We start from the raw sequence: 17,163 nt of genomic DNA on the forward strand, positions 1-17,163 counted from the left end.
AAGTGTCAGGCTACAAAGATATCCAGCAAACAATCCCTGCCTCTAAGAATCTTAGCAACTAGTTGGAAAGACAATAGTCATACACACACACACAAATAGAAACATATGGCTCAGCCCAAACATAGGTTCTATATGAGTGCAGAGAAAGGAGACACCATAGGCTGCATATTAAGCAAGATTTCACAATATCAGAAAAAGGTGAGCCGGGTTTTGAAGGTTGACTAGAATGTGTCTGCCTGGAGAGAAACCAAAAGGACATTTTGGGGAGGGTGAACTATGACAGCATAAATTCAAGAATGTGCACATTGTATTGGGGAAACAATACAGTATAAACTATAAATAGACCATAAAATGTTAAATCATGGGATATCAACAATACATTAGTTCAGAAATAAAAAGATTTCATAAGTATTTTTGAAAGACACATATAATATTTTAAATCTACTATATAAGATATAATATTGATTCCCTAACTAGATTATAATGATTAAGTGATGAAATTGTGGTTGGAGAACAAATGGCAAAAGACAAGCTAAATATGGTCTTTTCCTTTTCCATATACTAGACAACCATCTCACCCAACCAGTTAATCCTGCCTACCTCTGTAACATATCTCAGCTAGAACTAAAGAACTATTGAAAATAACCCATGCTACATACATTTTCCTCAGCTCCTCTTTAAGAAACCTGAACAATTAATAGAGCCAAGAACCAAGAGGAGGAAGTTAGAGAAGGAAACAAATGTAAACTAAGGAAACAAGTTCGACATCTGATTTGCTTTGTCCAGTTTATTCATGAGGTGAAAAGTTTATAATAGAAAGTATTAAAGGCATTTTCTATTTCCAGTGTGGTTTTAGCCATTTCCCTTGTGTCATTAGGACATTGCATGGGCAGAGTTTAGGTTGGCTCGTACTGCAAGCAGGAATGCAAAGTGTCTGTGTCCCTCTTTCCCCTTCTTGGGGGAAACATTGTTTAGTTAATTAGAATAAAATGAATATTTTGGTGAGATTTTTAGAAGTCTATATATAAATGCCCATTGTTAGTTTTATAGTAAACATGAAACTTTGAAGGTGATTATTCTCTAACTTAATAGTTTCTATTTCTTATACAACATTTTTCAGGGCTATGAATTGTTTTCTAGAAATTTAACTGAGAAAAACAATTCAGCATAATTCCTTGGTATTACACTTTTCCATCTAGATTCATCATCTCTAGGAATGTTTGCATAACATGAAATTCTCGTACCACCTTACCACTTGCTGCCCTTTTAAATTTGTATTTCTGTTTGTGGCATTATTGCAACTATTTCTACTGGTACGACATATGTCCATTTGAAATGAGCATGTTACAAAGGAATAAAGACACTTCCTGTTATAGAGGACCTCTCTTCACAAACCTCAATTAACAAAACCTCATGATTTTGTCAAAGACAAATACTGCTTTTGTCATTGTTTATAGATAGAAATCAAAACACTCAATGAAATATCCTTTCTGTCAAGCCAAGGTCAGTGAATAGGAAAAGGAGTTGGTCTGTGATTATATATGCTTTTATTTTGAAAAAATATCATTTTAGCAAAAAGCTTTAAAAAGTGAAACGCTATAATACAGTTTACTTTTTCACTCATTAATACTTGCATTATTTTCTAAAGCAAATAAACACATGATTATATTCTCTACATGTTTTTTAAAAAGTAGTTTTCCACTTTAAATTCAAATATTACTCTTTGCTAAGTTTTATGTTTGTTGAATGGTAGAATTGAGAAATTTTTAAAAATCATTCAACATAATTGGTAACCATCACTGCCATATTTTAAACTTTGAGAAATTAAAAATCATTGCAATATATATTTATATGGCACAGTAAAAAGTTTGGATAAGATTTCAATATTATATGAAGCACAAGGAATAGAAAAAGAGCATAAGACGGTTTCTTGTTTTCTCAGGAAAAGGTATCTCGGTAGGCAAAATAATGTCCTCCCAAAGATGTCCACATCCTAATTCCTGAAATCCATGAATATGCATGTCACCTCACATAGCAAAAGGGACATTGCAGGTTGGGTTAAATTAAGGACCTTGATATAAGGAAGTTATCCTGGACTATCTAGGTGGGAGCCATGTAATCACAAGAGTTGTTAAAGTGGAAGAGGGAGATAAAAGAGAAGGTCCAAGTGAGGTGATATGAGAAGGCCTAGATCTGCCAATACTGACTTTGAAGATGGAAGAAAGGAATCATGAGCCAATGGATATGGGGGGCCTCTAGAAGCTGTCAAGGGCCAGAAAATGGTTCTCCCCAGGAGCCTCCAGAAGGAAACCCAGCCCACAAAACCTTGATTTTTGCCCAGTGAGACCCATGTTGAATTTCTGATCTACTTGACTGTAACAAAAAAAAAAATACATTTCTGCCAAGTCACCAAGCTTTGGGGAATTTGTTAACAGCTTCAATGGAAAACTAATACTGTTATCATGTTCCAAATTAGCAGGACTTGAAAAGCATAACAATGGCAGCCCTCCCTGCTTATGGAATCAACGCATTTTCATGCTAGAAGAGACTGGTCTAATCCCTTCATTGTCCAAATAAGGAAATTAGTCCTGATATAGTAAGAAGGTAGACGACTTACCTTAGGCCTCATATTTCAAGGTAGAGACAAGATTAGAATCTAAGTTCACTAAATTATAGATTAGTGTTAGTCATTGTATGATTCCCAGGCTCTTTCATTAACGAGGATTTCTATTATAGTTTAATAGCAACTACAGAATGGTTTAGAAGAATGAACAGTTGTTGGAAAGTGCACATGTTTTCAAATAACATACTGAAGAAGTATATTTCTTTTCTATGCCAGTCTGTCTCCAACTGAGGGTTAAACATATTCACTTGAATTATCCAGGCATCACTTGAAACTCAACATGTCTAAGATAAAACTTGGGGTCTTGCCTCCCAAACCAGCTCCCTTCTGGACTCCTTCTCCTTCACACCCCTCAGAGGTTTCCCATGCTCAGTCAATCAACAATTTATATTGTCCTTCCTTCCTTATGATACTTACCTTCCTTGCTTTTCCACCACCACACCTTACACCCACAGTAGTCAACCACTCTAACTAGCCTCTTATCTTCAGCTTCTCTTCTCTTCAAACTTCAATTAAGCCAGCACCCTATTACCAAGTGACTCTTTCTAAAACACACACACACACACACACACAGACACACACACATATATATATCTCACCGGTTTTCCCCCACGTGTTCAGTAGGGTTTCATTTCCAAACAAGATCAAGTTCAAACCCCTTACTTAATCTAATCCTTTGACAGGTTCATGGCATGTGACCTCAACTTTTTAATAATGTCTCCTCCTGCCACTCCTATCCACAGACCAACCTAACTGATTCACTGCCCTATGAACATGATTTATTCTCCTCCCTACCATTCTCTTCTCCTAAAACATCCTCTTTACTTTCTTCTCCATGTATCTGAATTCCACCTATTTCAAGGCTATATACAAGTCCTGTCTTTCTAGGCACTTCCCAAACCAGACAACCTACAGTGATCTCATCTTCCACTTTGAATCCTAAAGCAATTGGTCTCTATCACTCATTTAAGATCTAGATTTTATTGCTAATATCTTTTACCTCTTTAGCATTTAAACTCAAATTTTAAACCATTTGGGACAGACTAGGTCCCCTACTTATTCTCATTGTACTTAGCATTCAGTTCCCTGCTTAAAGCAGGCCCTCAAAAATTTATGGAATGACTAAATATAATTTATCACTGCCATGCCACAGTGATAAGTGACATGAGCACTGCTCTGAAGTTAACTACTCCATTTAGCAAGGGTAACCATACATTGGGATTTGCCAAGGACAGTCCTGGTTTCCTGTTGTTTTTACAGCTATTAATAAAATCCACTTTTACTCTCAAAAGCACGTTGGCTTAAATCATACATATATGGTCATTCCACCCTTAGGGCAATTTGGACTGTGACAAGAACAGAAACCACAAAGAAAATCCCGTCATGTTCCAGCCAGCCAGCCAGCTAAGCAGCATTCTCTCCCCACACAGTGGTCCTGCTCTCCCACAGCACCCCCTGCATAATCAATATCCTCTGAATTTCACAAGGAATTTTCAACATTTTGATGGTATACAGCTTCAGAAAACTAAACTAAAGCTGAATAAAATGTAAGATTATTTAGAAGAAAAAAAATTATAGATACAGAATACTACTGTGACTATATCCAGCAGTTTGAGAACAAAAGGGAGAGTTCTCTGAAAGGGTAAGAGTATTCGAGGAGTTCTCACAGGAGTAAAAGTAATCAAGACACAGTGTATGAGCTCATTTATACTCTAATTGTTTTGCTATTTTTGGAATAAAACAATAAGAAATATATATATCAATTTTAATTTTTCTAAACAATACTTATGACTTTCATGGCTGTTTAGAATTAGAAATGTGATGCTTTCTGATCCTCTTAGTACCTAATGCACATTAAATTGACTAACCACAGCATAAATGTTTTAAAACCTACATTCATTTTCACAGTTGACTGGTTGAAATGATCAGTTTCATAAATGAATGTCAGTGGTATCTTAACAGTAATAACTTTTTACTACAAACTAAGATTTTACTTTATAAGTAATGAGTAAAATTATTAAATGTAATCTTATGTTTCATTACTGGCAGCTTGTCATAAAAAAGGAATTAAAGTTACAAATTTTCATTTATTTTCATAAAGTAGATGAACGTTTTCACTCATTTATAGGGAGACCTACTCAGCCTAATCTCTTTTGAGGGTAGTTTTAATTACATTACATCATTTAATACAGGGTTGAGAGTTCATGTTCCAAACCATTCCCTCCCTAAACTATTCAACTTTAAAGGAATCTGGGGAAATGTTAAGTTCAACTAACGAAACTATAAGAAATGAAAACTATTAAATGCATATCTTGGGCACAAGATCACTCAACTGTTTGGAAAGAATTTTATGAGACTAGGTTAGGTCTAAGTCATTGTTCAAATACAGACAAAGTTAGTAGTGACTAAAAAGGATAATTTTTTGTTGCTGTTTCAAAGATTTATATCATTAGGAGCTAATATTGAAATATCAACTATGTTGAAATTATTGATCATTTTGTAATTGCTAAGGACTAACTCAACTTTGATGGCAGAACTATAGCATTTAGAAAAAGACAAAAGCATCTGGATGAATTATGATCAAGGTTGATATTTGAGACTGAATAAAATTGTTTGACTATTTTCCAATCCTCATCTCATTATTTCATAAAGCAAGCATGACATAATTTTACATTCACCTGAATAGAAGCAATTACAACTTGATATTTGATTGTTCTGTGTTTTATGTTGAGAATAAAGACCCATTTATCATCCAGTGTCTCCCTCCTTTGAGTGTAAACCCCATAAGAAGCAGAACATTGTGTAAAGCACAACAGGGGCAACCAGACGTTGGCATTATCAAATATGTTCTCCCTTCCTGATAAAGTATTTGCTCTAAAGGTCAGCAGTCTCTAAGTTTAGTTTCTGAAGAGACAATTAACAAATTTAAAAAATTTTAACAGAAAGAGAGGCTTCCAGGCAAAAAAAAAAAAAATTTTTTTGTATAATTGCTGTCTACTTAAAGTAAAAATTTAGAGATATATGAAAGCAATTGTTTACCAGTGTGCTTAATCTGATTATCATCCCCAAGTATTCTGTGCATGTTTTCACTCTGTTTCAACTCTGGAAACAAGGAACCTATGAACAGCATTTAAATTTTTTTTAATTGCTAACATCTAGTAATATATATTCAAATCTCAATTTTCTTTATCAATCTTTAAATATTTTAAGCATCCTTAAATTTATTTAGCATGATTAACAAACTGTATACACTTATTCTAATTCCATTGCCATATACTTTTTACTATCATATACTTACTAAATATTATTAGTTTAATGATTTTAATAAGGCTAGAATCAATGGTTTTTAAAAGCAAAACAATTTTCCTTTAAAAAATTTTTCTTGTTATAATTTTCTGACGCTCCCATGGCTTTTGCCTATCAATGTATCTACACATATAAGTCTACATTTTGAGTTATTTTCCCTTAGTGCTTTGAAAATAGTATGCCATTGCTTTTTCTGGCATCTATTACTGTCACTGAGAAATCTGATGTCAGTTCATTGCTGCTGCTTTGTAGATGATCTCTCTTTTCTTAACATTTCATCTTTAGCTCTTAATAGTTCAACTTTGGTGGTATATAGTTTTACCAAAATGTGTCTGTATATGGATTTGTTCTTGTTTGTTCTGCCTGGCACTCAATGTGCTTTTTCAATCTGAAATTGTCTTTTTTCAATATTTGAACATTTTCTGCCATTAGCTAGGACATTCAAAGGGTGCAGATCCTAGTTAATGGGTTTCTCTTTTAACCATTATGTTTTTAATCCATGCTATATTCTTATGCCATTATGTTGCTGTTTTTATAATGCCCTCAGACATATTTAATTCATAAAAATGTATTCTAATTTTTAAAGTGAAATTATATAGATATCAAATCTCCTTATTTTCCTACTCTTGCTTCCAAGCTCATTTCCTCAGTGATTGATGCTAACCTGTGTGTGTGTGTGTTTGTGTGTGTGTGTGTTTGTGTGTGTGTGTGTTTGTGTGTGTCTGTGTGTGTGTGTCTGTGTTTAAAATCCTGTAAGAAAGTTCTATCTATCTGACCTGAATGGCCAGTGGTTCTATTTTCTACTCTGCAAGTCGACAGAAGAAAAGCCTCATCTCTCTTTCACATGACAGTGTTTCAAATATACAAAGATAGCTATTGGGAGTAATTGTATCATCATCAATCAATAAATTTATTTGCACTTTCTCTTATGATTCAAAATGAAAATGTGCATGTTCTAGTGCAGGAAAAAAGAGACAGAAGGTGGTATCAGGAGGTGTCATGTAAGCTAAAGTCCTAATTCTATTATTTGATAGATTTGAAATTTGTGAACAAACTACTTAACTTTGCTTAGTCTTAGTTACCTCAACTGTGAATAGAGACAATGAAAACCAAGTCACAAAGTTAATATGAGGGCCAAAAACTCTATTACTTAAATGTCACCCCCTGGGAAAGTTACCTTTAAGCCTCCACCAAAGTAGTTTTTGTTCTGTCTATGACTCCATAGCATGGGTATATAATGCTTTATGACAATGCTTCTAACGTTACATTTTAATAGTCTGTGATCTCCTCAATAGCATGAACCGCATCTTATTCATCTCTGGATCCAGAGAGCTTAGCACAGTACCTTGTGTATAGTAAGAACTCAGTAAAGATGTTGAAAGAAAAAAATATGTGAAAAGCATTTTGTAAGTGGAAAAGCACCACCATTACCCATCTTCTAGTTGTTTAAAACCTTTCGTATCTCCTCTTCTTGGTTTACTCATTCTCTTAACATGATGGAACAGATAAGGCTCATCATGCAGTAACAAATTCTATTAAAAATTCTATTAATTTTTTAAAGTAGCAGTACCTAATCACAGCATTAAACTCTTCCTGAATTGGTGTACAAGACAGACTAATTTTAAATCCTCTTTACTAGCTCTTTCCACAGCCTACCACCATGCACATATCTTCCCATTTTCAAAATCTTTCTTCAAGCCTTCCTCACCCTCCAAAGAATATTCTATAGCACTCCTACCTTTTACAGCTACATTTCTTGCAGATTAGTCAAGACTTGCTGGCTTCACTTCTGTATTCTTATCAGGCTTTTCTTTTTATTTATTTATTTATTTATTTATTTATTTATTTATTGAGACATAGTTTCACTCTTGTTGCCCAGGCTGCAGTGCAAGTGCAATGGCGTGATCTCGGCTCACTACAACCTCCGCCTCCTGGGTTCAAGTGATTCTCCTGCCTCCTCAGTCTCCCAAATAGCTGGGATTACAGGTGCCCACCACCATGTCTGGCTAATTTTTTTGTGTTTTTAGTAGAGACGAGGTTTCACCATGTTGGTCAGGCTGGTCTCAAATTCCTGACCTCAGGTGATCCGCCCGCCTCAGCCTCCCAAAATGCTGGGACTACAGGCATGAGCCACCACGCCTGGCCCCATCAGGCTTCTTATCGATGCAACCTGCTTCCAGCCCTGCCACTTAATGACACAAAGGACACCACCTTCCTCTTTTGATTTTTCAGTGCTGTTTCTTCTCCTCAGCCCTGGATCTGTCAACTTGGTGTCTTTAGTCAGCTCATTCTTGAGCCCATATTAGAGTAAGAGAGCAGCCAAAATTTTCTTATGCCCAGAGAATAGTGTAGAAGTGGTTGAAAGAGAACCAGCAAGCAAAAGGGACTTCAACATCAGAACAAGAAGACACGGGGTACATGGAAGAAGAAGCATGACCAATGGGAAGTACACACCACCATGGAGCTTCGATCTAAATAGGAAGATCATACACCAGAGGATGCCCACATGAAACAGGACATTGGCAGAACATATGGCTCCTACCTCCTAATACCATGACACTACTTAAAAACTCCAAGAATTAGATAATATAGGCAGAAAGGAGGGGAAGGAAATTCTAAGTGATCAAGATAAAATCTGAAATGACTTAGGAAATCCTAAAATTACCACATAAGCCTTGAATTAACTAGGTAAACTTTCCAGTAGAATGGGGGCCCAAATAAAAGCTAAGTTCAGTGGAAGAAAAAGCAAGAAAGCCCTGTTTATTGTGCATCTGTGTGTTATAGCTGAAGAATTTGTGCCACTCTCCCTGTTTTGCCCTTCTGTCCCTGATTGTTTCTTTTCATTCTCATTTGCTGACTCCTGCTTTTGCCACCTTTTAATAATATTGCCCTCCAAGGTTCTGTCCTTCTGGTCTTCTCACCCTACTGGGTAGTTCTCCTTAGGTAATCTTCATTCCCAGGGCTTCGAGTGTCTCACTTCTATAAACAATTTTTAAATCTGCATCACCAGGTCTAGCCTCTCTTTGTCAAGCAAAAATGTCATCATACCCCACTACTTCAACAACTCTAAGTAGCTGTTACGGGCTAAACTGTGTCACCCAAAAATCCATATGTCTTAAACCCCAGCATCTCTGAATGTCACTGTATTTGGAGATAGGGTCTTTAAAGTGGTACTTAGGTTAAAATGAAGTCAAGTAAAGTGAGCTGTAATCCAGTATGACTGACATCCTTATGAGAAGAGGAAATTTGGACACAGACACGTACCAAAGGAACACCATGTGAAGACACAGGAAAGAGCCAGCCATGTAGAGGCCAAAAAGAGAGGCTGCAGGAGAAGCCAACCCCTTCTGGCACCCTGCTCTCAGACTTCTAGCCTCCAGAATTGTTAATAAATCAGTTACTGTTGTGTAAGCCACGCAGTCTGTGATACTTTGTTATACAGCCCTAGCAACTTACACACTAGCTTTTGAATTAAGCTCAAACTTCACACAAAAGAGTCACTGTAACCTCACACTGCTGTTCTCTCCAACTTCATCTCTCATACCTCACCTTCCGTGACTTCCCTGTACTCATTGTGCAATTTATATTTGCACAATATTACCTCTGCACAGGCAACTGCCTAGCCTGAAACACTTATCCACTAGTTCTTTATCTATTCTAAATGCCTCCCTAGCCTTCAAAGCACATTTCTAAGAAATGCCTCTTAAAATAACAACATTTATTATGGATTCTCCAAACACAATCACTGTGGTAGGCACCAGGGTTAAACCAGGGACTATCCCATTTACTGGCGATGCCTTCTTCTCACAGCATCCTGTGCAGCTTCACATCTACTTATCACAAGAATGCAATCATTCTCTCTTTCTTGTCTGAAAGCTTTGGTTTACAAAACACACACACATAAAAAATTATACTTATTAAGCACCTACTATATGCTACCTTTGTTGAGCACCCACTGTACTAAGCACTGTTTATGCATTACCTCATGATCCCTAACCACAGTTCTGTGTGATGGGTATTATTATTATTGCCATTTGACAGATGAGGAAGCTTAGCCTTGAAGAGGAAAGTAAGAGGACACAGGTGGCAAGTGGTAGGGCTGGACATCAAACTTAACTTGTCAGATTCCAATCCTTATTATCCCACTTCTCCTGGGAATATGTGAGTTTCTCGAGGATCAGAGTTCTGTATTCCCAGCCCTGGCAAATAACCTGACACATAGTTAGAAAAAAATAAATAAGTTTCAGTGGATAAATAAATGACGACAGAAGAAGGATCTTTAACATAAATGTCTTAAGTTCAGCTGAAGTAAATGGGGAATAACTAGGTTGGAAAACATAGGAAACATAGCCCTGACTCTCTGGTTAAGGATCAGGAATAACATGTATGAGTTCCCTGCCCATGTCCTCTACTTGGCAGCTTTCTGAGACTGGCAAAATTACTTGGTTTCTCCTTGCCTGGGATTTCTTACTGGTGTCAGGGGGTTATTTTGGACATTAATTGAGGTATTCCAGGTGACATATTTAGCAGAGCACCAGACGCACACTCAGTACCAAATAAATTCTGGCTGTTGTTGCTTGTATTAGGTTGTAGTTTCTGAAAAAGAGACATGAAATAAGAGTAGCAGCACATCAGATGGTTTTGAGAGGGAATCTGTCAGAGCACAATAAACATGGCAACTTGTCCAAGGTGTTCAGAACATCACCAGTGGAAAGCAGGATGTTTTGAAAACTGTTTCCAAGTAATCTGACATGCTGTACTCATTAAATGTCTCTTGAATATAACAATCCATTCCAGATGATAATGTGAACAATTCACATATAGCTACATGTGTGATCAAGATTACATATTTACTCCCATCTTGAGGACCAACATACATTTCTATCCTCATTTTCCTACCGATGAGCTCTCTTTTCTCTTTGTATTTAAGGTCCAGTTGGTTTTAACTTTCAAATTCCTGCTCAACCACTATTTTAATGTTCTCTTTGGCTACCTGGTTAGTTCTAGATTCTGAGCTTTTAAAAATCCTAACATTAGCCCTCCTTGGCAGCACCTTTGCCAGATTTTCTTATGATACATAGAGATGTACTATGTTGACAAACTAATTAAAGGAGGAGCTGGTATTCAAATCCAGATCTGATTTATCATCCTGTAGAAATACAATTTTATCAGGTATTGTCAGAAGCTCTCTCTCTATAAAGGTGAACAAAACCAAAATGGTTCTTGAATTCCTTGAGCTTAGTATTCAATGGTAGAGACAGACACCAACACCAAGTAAATCGATTACTACGAATTTTGCTAAATGCCATGAAGACTTCAAAGCTTTCTGATATAAACGCCAACTCAACTTTGACAAAGACATTTCCATAGCAAGAGCATTAAGGTATTGAAAAACCGAACAACTTAAATCACTGTTTCTTATTCATAAAGAACTTTTATAGACAACCACTACACTAGAGCCCAATATACATGTAACTGAGTTGAGAATGATTTCTCTGATTAGATTCTTCCGCTTTTATTTTTTGGTCTTAAGTACACATGGTTATGTCTAGTAAAACATAATTTGTACATGACTGGATCAAGAGGAAAACACTTCTAGACTTCCTTTTAGTCTCCCAATTCACATGCAACATTTTACAATACTTGGCAGTGTCAAAAACTCTGGTAAAGGACATTGTGAGAAACATTGTAGTAGCTCTACACCACGACCACAGCTGACTTAGATCTTTTACTCTGGACTAGCTCTGTGGATCCTGTCTATCAGGCTGTCTATCAGGATCCACAGAGCTAGTTCAGAGTAAATACCTGACATCAGGTGACGTGAATACCTGGCATCAGGTGATGTGTAAATACTTGACATCAGGTGATGTGAACTCTGATGACTGTTGCCGGATTTCATTCTACAGGATTGTAAATGAACTACGTAAAGTGGCTGTTGTAAAATCTATACTCTGCTTCTTGGAAAGTAAACAGGCCAGTAATGTGAGCCTCCACGTCCTAAGCGTGGGTTAGTATAGCTAAAATAACCTACATGTTTTCTGGTTCATATATTGTGTTATCCATTGTAACTCTTGATAAAATCTCTCTACTTGGTATGAAGGATAGATTTATTTATCCATTCATTCATTCATTCACGTTTTTTATAATTCGAATCTATTCTTCTATTTTTGCTCTAGAAAGTAATAATACAATCTTTGTAGGTAGGCTACATTCTTGGCTTGTGTCAATATCAAATTTGTTTTGGACAAGATGCATCCTTAAAGGCAAAAAATAGTAAGAGATAAGGCCAATGGAAAAAAAATATTAAAAATCGGCAACTCTAGGTAAAGGGTATACAAATGTTCGTTGTATTATTCATTCAAGTTATGTGTTGTTTTCCAATTTCTCAAACTAAAAAGTTGGTGGAAAAAAAGTTCTCCTTGTTGAACCTCATGATGAACACCACATATAGTGAAGTTCATGAAAGAAAGTTTCACAATTACAGTTTTGAGAAAGATAATGTATCTCTGAACATAAGTAGTGATGATCTCATCCAGGAGTTAGAAATGTAAACTTATGAAACAACTAATAATGCTAGTAAGAATACATTATCAGCATTCACATGCACTCATCGATTGTCCCTGGGGAGGCCATGGGCTGTGAAAGGCGAAAGGCCTAATCCAGGCTCTGGAGATTCTTGGGAACATGGCATACTTGTATGCAGGAGCCTTTTTTCCGCTTACAGTGGAGTAAAGTGAAAGACTTTCAGGATAGGGTCCAAGAAGCAGACTGACAGAGCAAACTCTACAGTGTGCCTGAAGGCAGCCATAGTAAGAAATCTCCCCAGCGTAGAGGCCATATTAAGGTGTTTGTCATCTTCCAGTGCTCCACAGTGGATTTACTCCTTCACCAACACCTCCTTTTCTTTTTTCACTATTCGCTATACTACACCTTTGTCACTAACAATTCATTAATTCATATATTCAACCAATGAATATTCATTCAACTTTTTAATATTCAACTTTTTGTTACGTGTAAGAAACCACATAGGCCTTGCTTACTAATGTGTGTAAGACACAGCCATTTCCCTGTGGTACTGGGACAGCCCTAAACAGGGAGAGCAGAGATTCCCAGCCCTGACTGCACATGAAAATCAACTAGAAATCTTTTTTTTTTTTTTTTGAGACAGAGTCTTGCTCTGTCGCCCAGGCTGGAGTGCAGTGGCGCGATCTCGGCTCACTGCAAGCTGCTCTTCCTGGGTTCACACCATTCTCCTGCCTCAGCCTCCCGAGTAGCCAGGACTACAAGCGCCCGCCACCACGCTCGGCTAATTTTTTGTATTTTTTTAGTAGAGATGGGGTTTCACTGTGTTAGCCAGGATGGTCTCGATCTCCTGACCTCGTGATCCGCCAGCCTCGACCTCCAAAAGTGCTGGGATTACATGCGTGAGCCACCGCGCCCGGCTAGAAATCTTTATGAAAATGTGGATGCTCAGGATCCTACTGTTACAGACTCTGATTTAGTAGGTCTAGGGTAGGATAATCTGTATTTTTTAAAAGATTCTTTGGTAAATTTGGTGAGTGGCTGGTGATAAGATACACTGAGGCCGGACGCAGTGGCTTATGCTTGTAATCCCAGCACTTTGGGAGGCCAAGGCAGGCAGACCACCTGAGATCAGGAGTTTGAGACAAGCCTGGCCAACATGGTGAAACCCCATCTCTACTAAAAATACACACACAAAGAAAAGCCAGGTGTGGTGGTGGTCACCTGTAATCCCAGCTACTTGAGAGGCCGAGGCAGGAGAATTGCTTGAACATGGGAGATGGAGGTTGCAGTGAACCAAGATCACCACCACTGCACTTTAGGCTGGGTGACAGAGCCAGACTTTGTCTTGGAAGAAAAAAAAAAAAAAAGATAGGTATAAGCATATTCACAGCTCAGATCCTTTATTGGCACAAAGACTACTGGAGCATAATGATACCTTAAATCACTTGAACAACAGGACTTAGAATCAAACTCTTTAGAGATAGAGATGATGTTAGAGGTCATATATCTAGTTCCCTACCAAAATCTTCCCACCCACCCACACACACACTCACAGCTAACAACGAGTCCTAGACTTCCCAGCACACCTAACAGACTAGATAGGAGTCTATAGCTTCCGGGTTGCTCAGGCTCCCAGATTTTGCAGAAGTCTCATACTTAACCATGTGCAAAAACAGAACTTCTATCTCTCCCCAACAAACCTAACCTACTTCTCCCTTAGTCTTCCCTATTTTAGTAAAAAAAAAAAAGAAAGAAAAGAAAAAAATCTGCTTTACACAGTTCTGTAGGCCAAAAAACCTGGAAATCTACGTCTTCCCACTTCTTTCTCCAAGATGCATCTTCAATCCATAATTTCCCTCTACTGCCACTGCGATCATCATCTCTCAGCTGGTCTAGTGCAAATAGCCTACTGCCTAATCTCACTTTCTTGCCCTCTAATTCATTCTCTATGCAGATGTTATCTTTTTAAAATGTAAATTAGGACATACCACTCTTTTATTTAAAATTCCTCAAATGTGTCTCATCACACATTAACTAGAAGCCAAATTCCTAATGTAAACTACGTGGTATTTTGTGATCTAACTCCTGCCTATCTCAACTTTCCTAGTCAATTAATACTTTCTAATCACACTGAACCATTTTTCAGTTCCTCAAATCAAAAAGTGATTTCCCATTAATACACACTGTTCCTACTGGAACAGTTTCCTGGAAACACTCTTCCACAATTCTACCTGACCTTCTTTACCTTTGAGGTGTCATTTAAAATATCCTTTCCTCTGTGAAGACTTCCCTTATCCCAGATTTAAAGAAGGGCTTCCCTGATACTCTTCCTTGTGAAGCCCATTGGTTGTGGACTGAATTGTGTTTCTGGCAAAATACATATGTTGAAGTCCTAACATCCAGTGCCCCCGAAAGTCACCTTGTTTGGAAATACGGCCTTTACCAAGATGATCAAATTAAATGACACCTGATTTTAAACTTCTGGCCTCTACAACTGTAAGACAATAAATTTCTCTTGGTTTTTTTTGTTTGTTTGTTTTGTTTTTGTTTTTGTTTTTTTTTTAGACAGAGTCTCACTCCGTTGCCTAGGTTGGAGTGCAGTGGTGCAATCTCAGTTCACTACAATCTCTGCCTCCCAGGTTCAAGTGATTCTCCTGTCTCAGTCTCCCAAGAAGCTGGGATTAGAGGTGCCCACCACCACACCCAGGTAATTTTTGTATTTTTAGTAGAGATGTGATTTTATCTTATTGGCCAGGCTGGTCTCAAACTCCTGACCTCAGGTGATCCACCCGCCTCAACCTCACAAAGTCCTGGGATTACAGGTGTGAGCCACCGCACCCAGCCTAAATTTCTCTTGTTTTAAGCCACCTAGTTTGTAGTACTTCGTTATGTCAGCCCTAGCAAACTAATATACCATTCTTTTATGTCATGTTAATCACAATTTATGTTACATTTGTGTTTACTTATTTGTTTGTCTCCTTCACTAGATGATAATTTTCAGAATGGCAGAAACTGAAGCTGTTTTTATTAATTTATTTAAAATTATCCCCCAATATTATACTATGCTAGCCCAAGGAAGGCCAAGGGCTCACCAAGAGCAGAAAGGAATTCTGGTATTAAAAGCAAATGTTGGATAGTCTAGAACAGGTGTGGGAAAACTATGGTCCCCGGACCAAATTTGACCTACCTCCTGTTTTCATAAGACTTGTAAGCTAAGAAAGGTTTTCACATTTTTAAATGGTTGAAAAAAAAATCAAAATAAAATAATATTTCATGATATGTTAACATTATATGAAATTTAAATTTACAAGTAAAGTTTTATTAGAACACAGCTACACTCATTTACGTATTATCTAGAGCTGCATTCATGCTACAAAGGAGAGTCAAGCAGTAGTCACACAGATCTCACTGTCTACAAAGCCTAAAATATTTACTATCTGGCCGCTTAGAGAAAAAGGAGTTTGCTGAGCTCTGGTCTAGAACATGCTTTATGGGCTATGTTAACTGCCCTGGGATTCACAACTCCTGGGTAACATAATGTTGCAGGTGCACATTCATGCATATTTAGTGTTCTAGAACACCATCGTGATATAAACTAGCCAGCACATTCACCTTTTCTACACCAAGAATTCCACGACAGACTACTGACAACTTCTTCTTCTGAGAAGAATTTAGTTCTGGTTTTATTATTAATATTCATGAACAAAAGGGATTTACTGATTAAATACTTTCAACTTTTATGAAATTTTGCTAGAATGCATGTATTTTGATAAATTTGGGAGTCTATGAATGCAAATAGAATGGGTGATGATGATTATTACAGATACTTATCCAAATTTGTCTACCCAAAATTTACAGTATACTATCCTATAAGCCAATCATAGGTACAAATCTAGTTAGTATTAACTGATTTAGATAAGAACAAAGGATAGGAATCGGTATTATGTTCATATTCACACAAAAAGCATCATTTACCTTTGGTGGAGGAACAAATCGAACACATTCCAGCCATACGGTTATAAAGTACTGTCCACATATTGCACATGTTTTTCCCTGAGAGATCATGCTCCTGACTTGTGGGTACTGTTCTATGCCATCCATTAGGAAAGGGTTATTTTCTGCTAGCTGATTCATTACAAATCTTGATGTTATTTCCTAAATTGAAAAAAAAAATACAGTTCCTCAGATTGTTTTCAAAACTATGTTACATTACATTGATTTCCATTTCACTAGATAAAGTGTATGGCTTATTATCTAGATTCTGTTAAATTAAGATTCTGCAGTGTATCTAATGAATTGTGTTGTGAATGACTGGCATTGCAAATAAGTTTGGTTTTCATCAATATGAGAACAATAAGTTTCTTACATTATCGTATTTCTACATCTCTTACATATAGGAATCCAAGTCATAATACATTTGCATTACATATATTATAAAGTTAGATACAGTTTAGGTTTAAATCTGGCACCTCTCATTACAATAAGCAAAGACTGTACAAACATTCAGACTGGATTCAAAAATGAATTTTGTCATATTCACTAAGGTCTAAATCCTAACTACTTAAACTGTGGTTCACAGACTGCATCACATGGGAGCTTATTAGATATGCAGAATGTCAGACACACTCCAGACCTACTGAATCAAAATCTGCAATTTAACTAGTTCCTCAGGTAATCTATATGCATATTGAAATTTGAGAAGCACTGGT

The 17,163-nt window shown here is 37.0% G+C and overlaps 1 protein-coding gene across 2 annotated transcripts in view; it reads right to left on the reverse strand.

The window, feature by feature from the left end:
* Positions 1-17,163, reverse strand: part of LRRC69 (leucine rich repeat containing 69) — a 131,370-nt gene that overhangs the window by 2,097 nt on the left and 112,110 nt on the right. For both annotated transcript variants that reach the window (XM_030794980.1, XM_003268287.2), the window contains one exon: positions 16,430-16,609. In XM_030794980.1, coding sequence (XP_030650840.1) covers positions 16,430-16,609 — 180 coding nt within the window. The remainder of the gene's footprint in view (positions 1-16,429; positions 16,610-17,163) is intronic.

This window comes from Nomascus leucogenys, chromosome 16 (assembly GCF_006542625.1).
Source record: "Nomascus leucogenys isolate Asia chromosome 16, Asia_NLE_v1, whole genome shotgun sequence".
Taxonomy (NCBI): Eukaryota; Metazoa; Chordata; class Mammalia; order Primates; family Hylobatidae; genus Nomascus; species Nomascus leucogenys.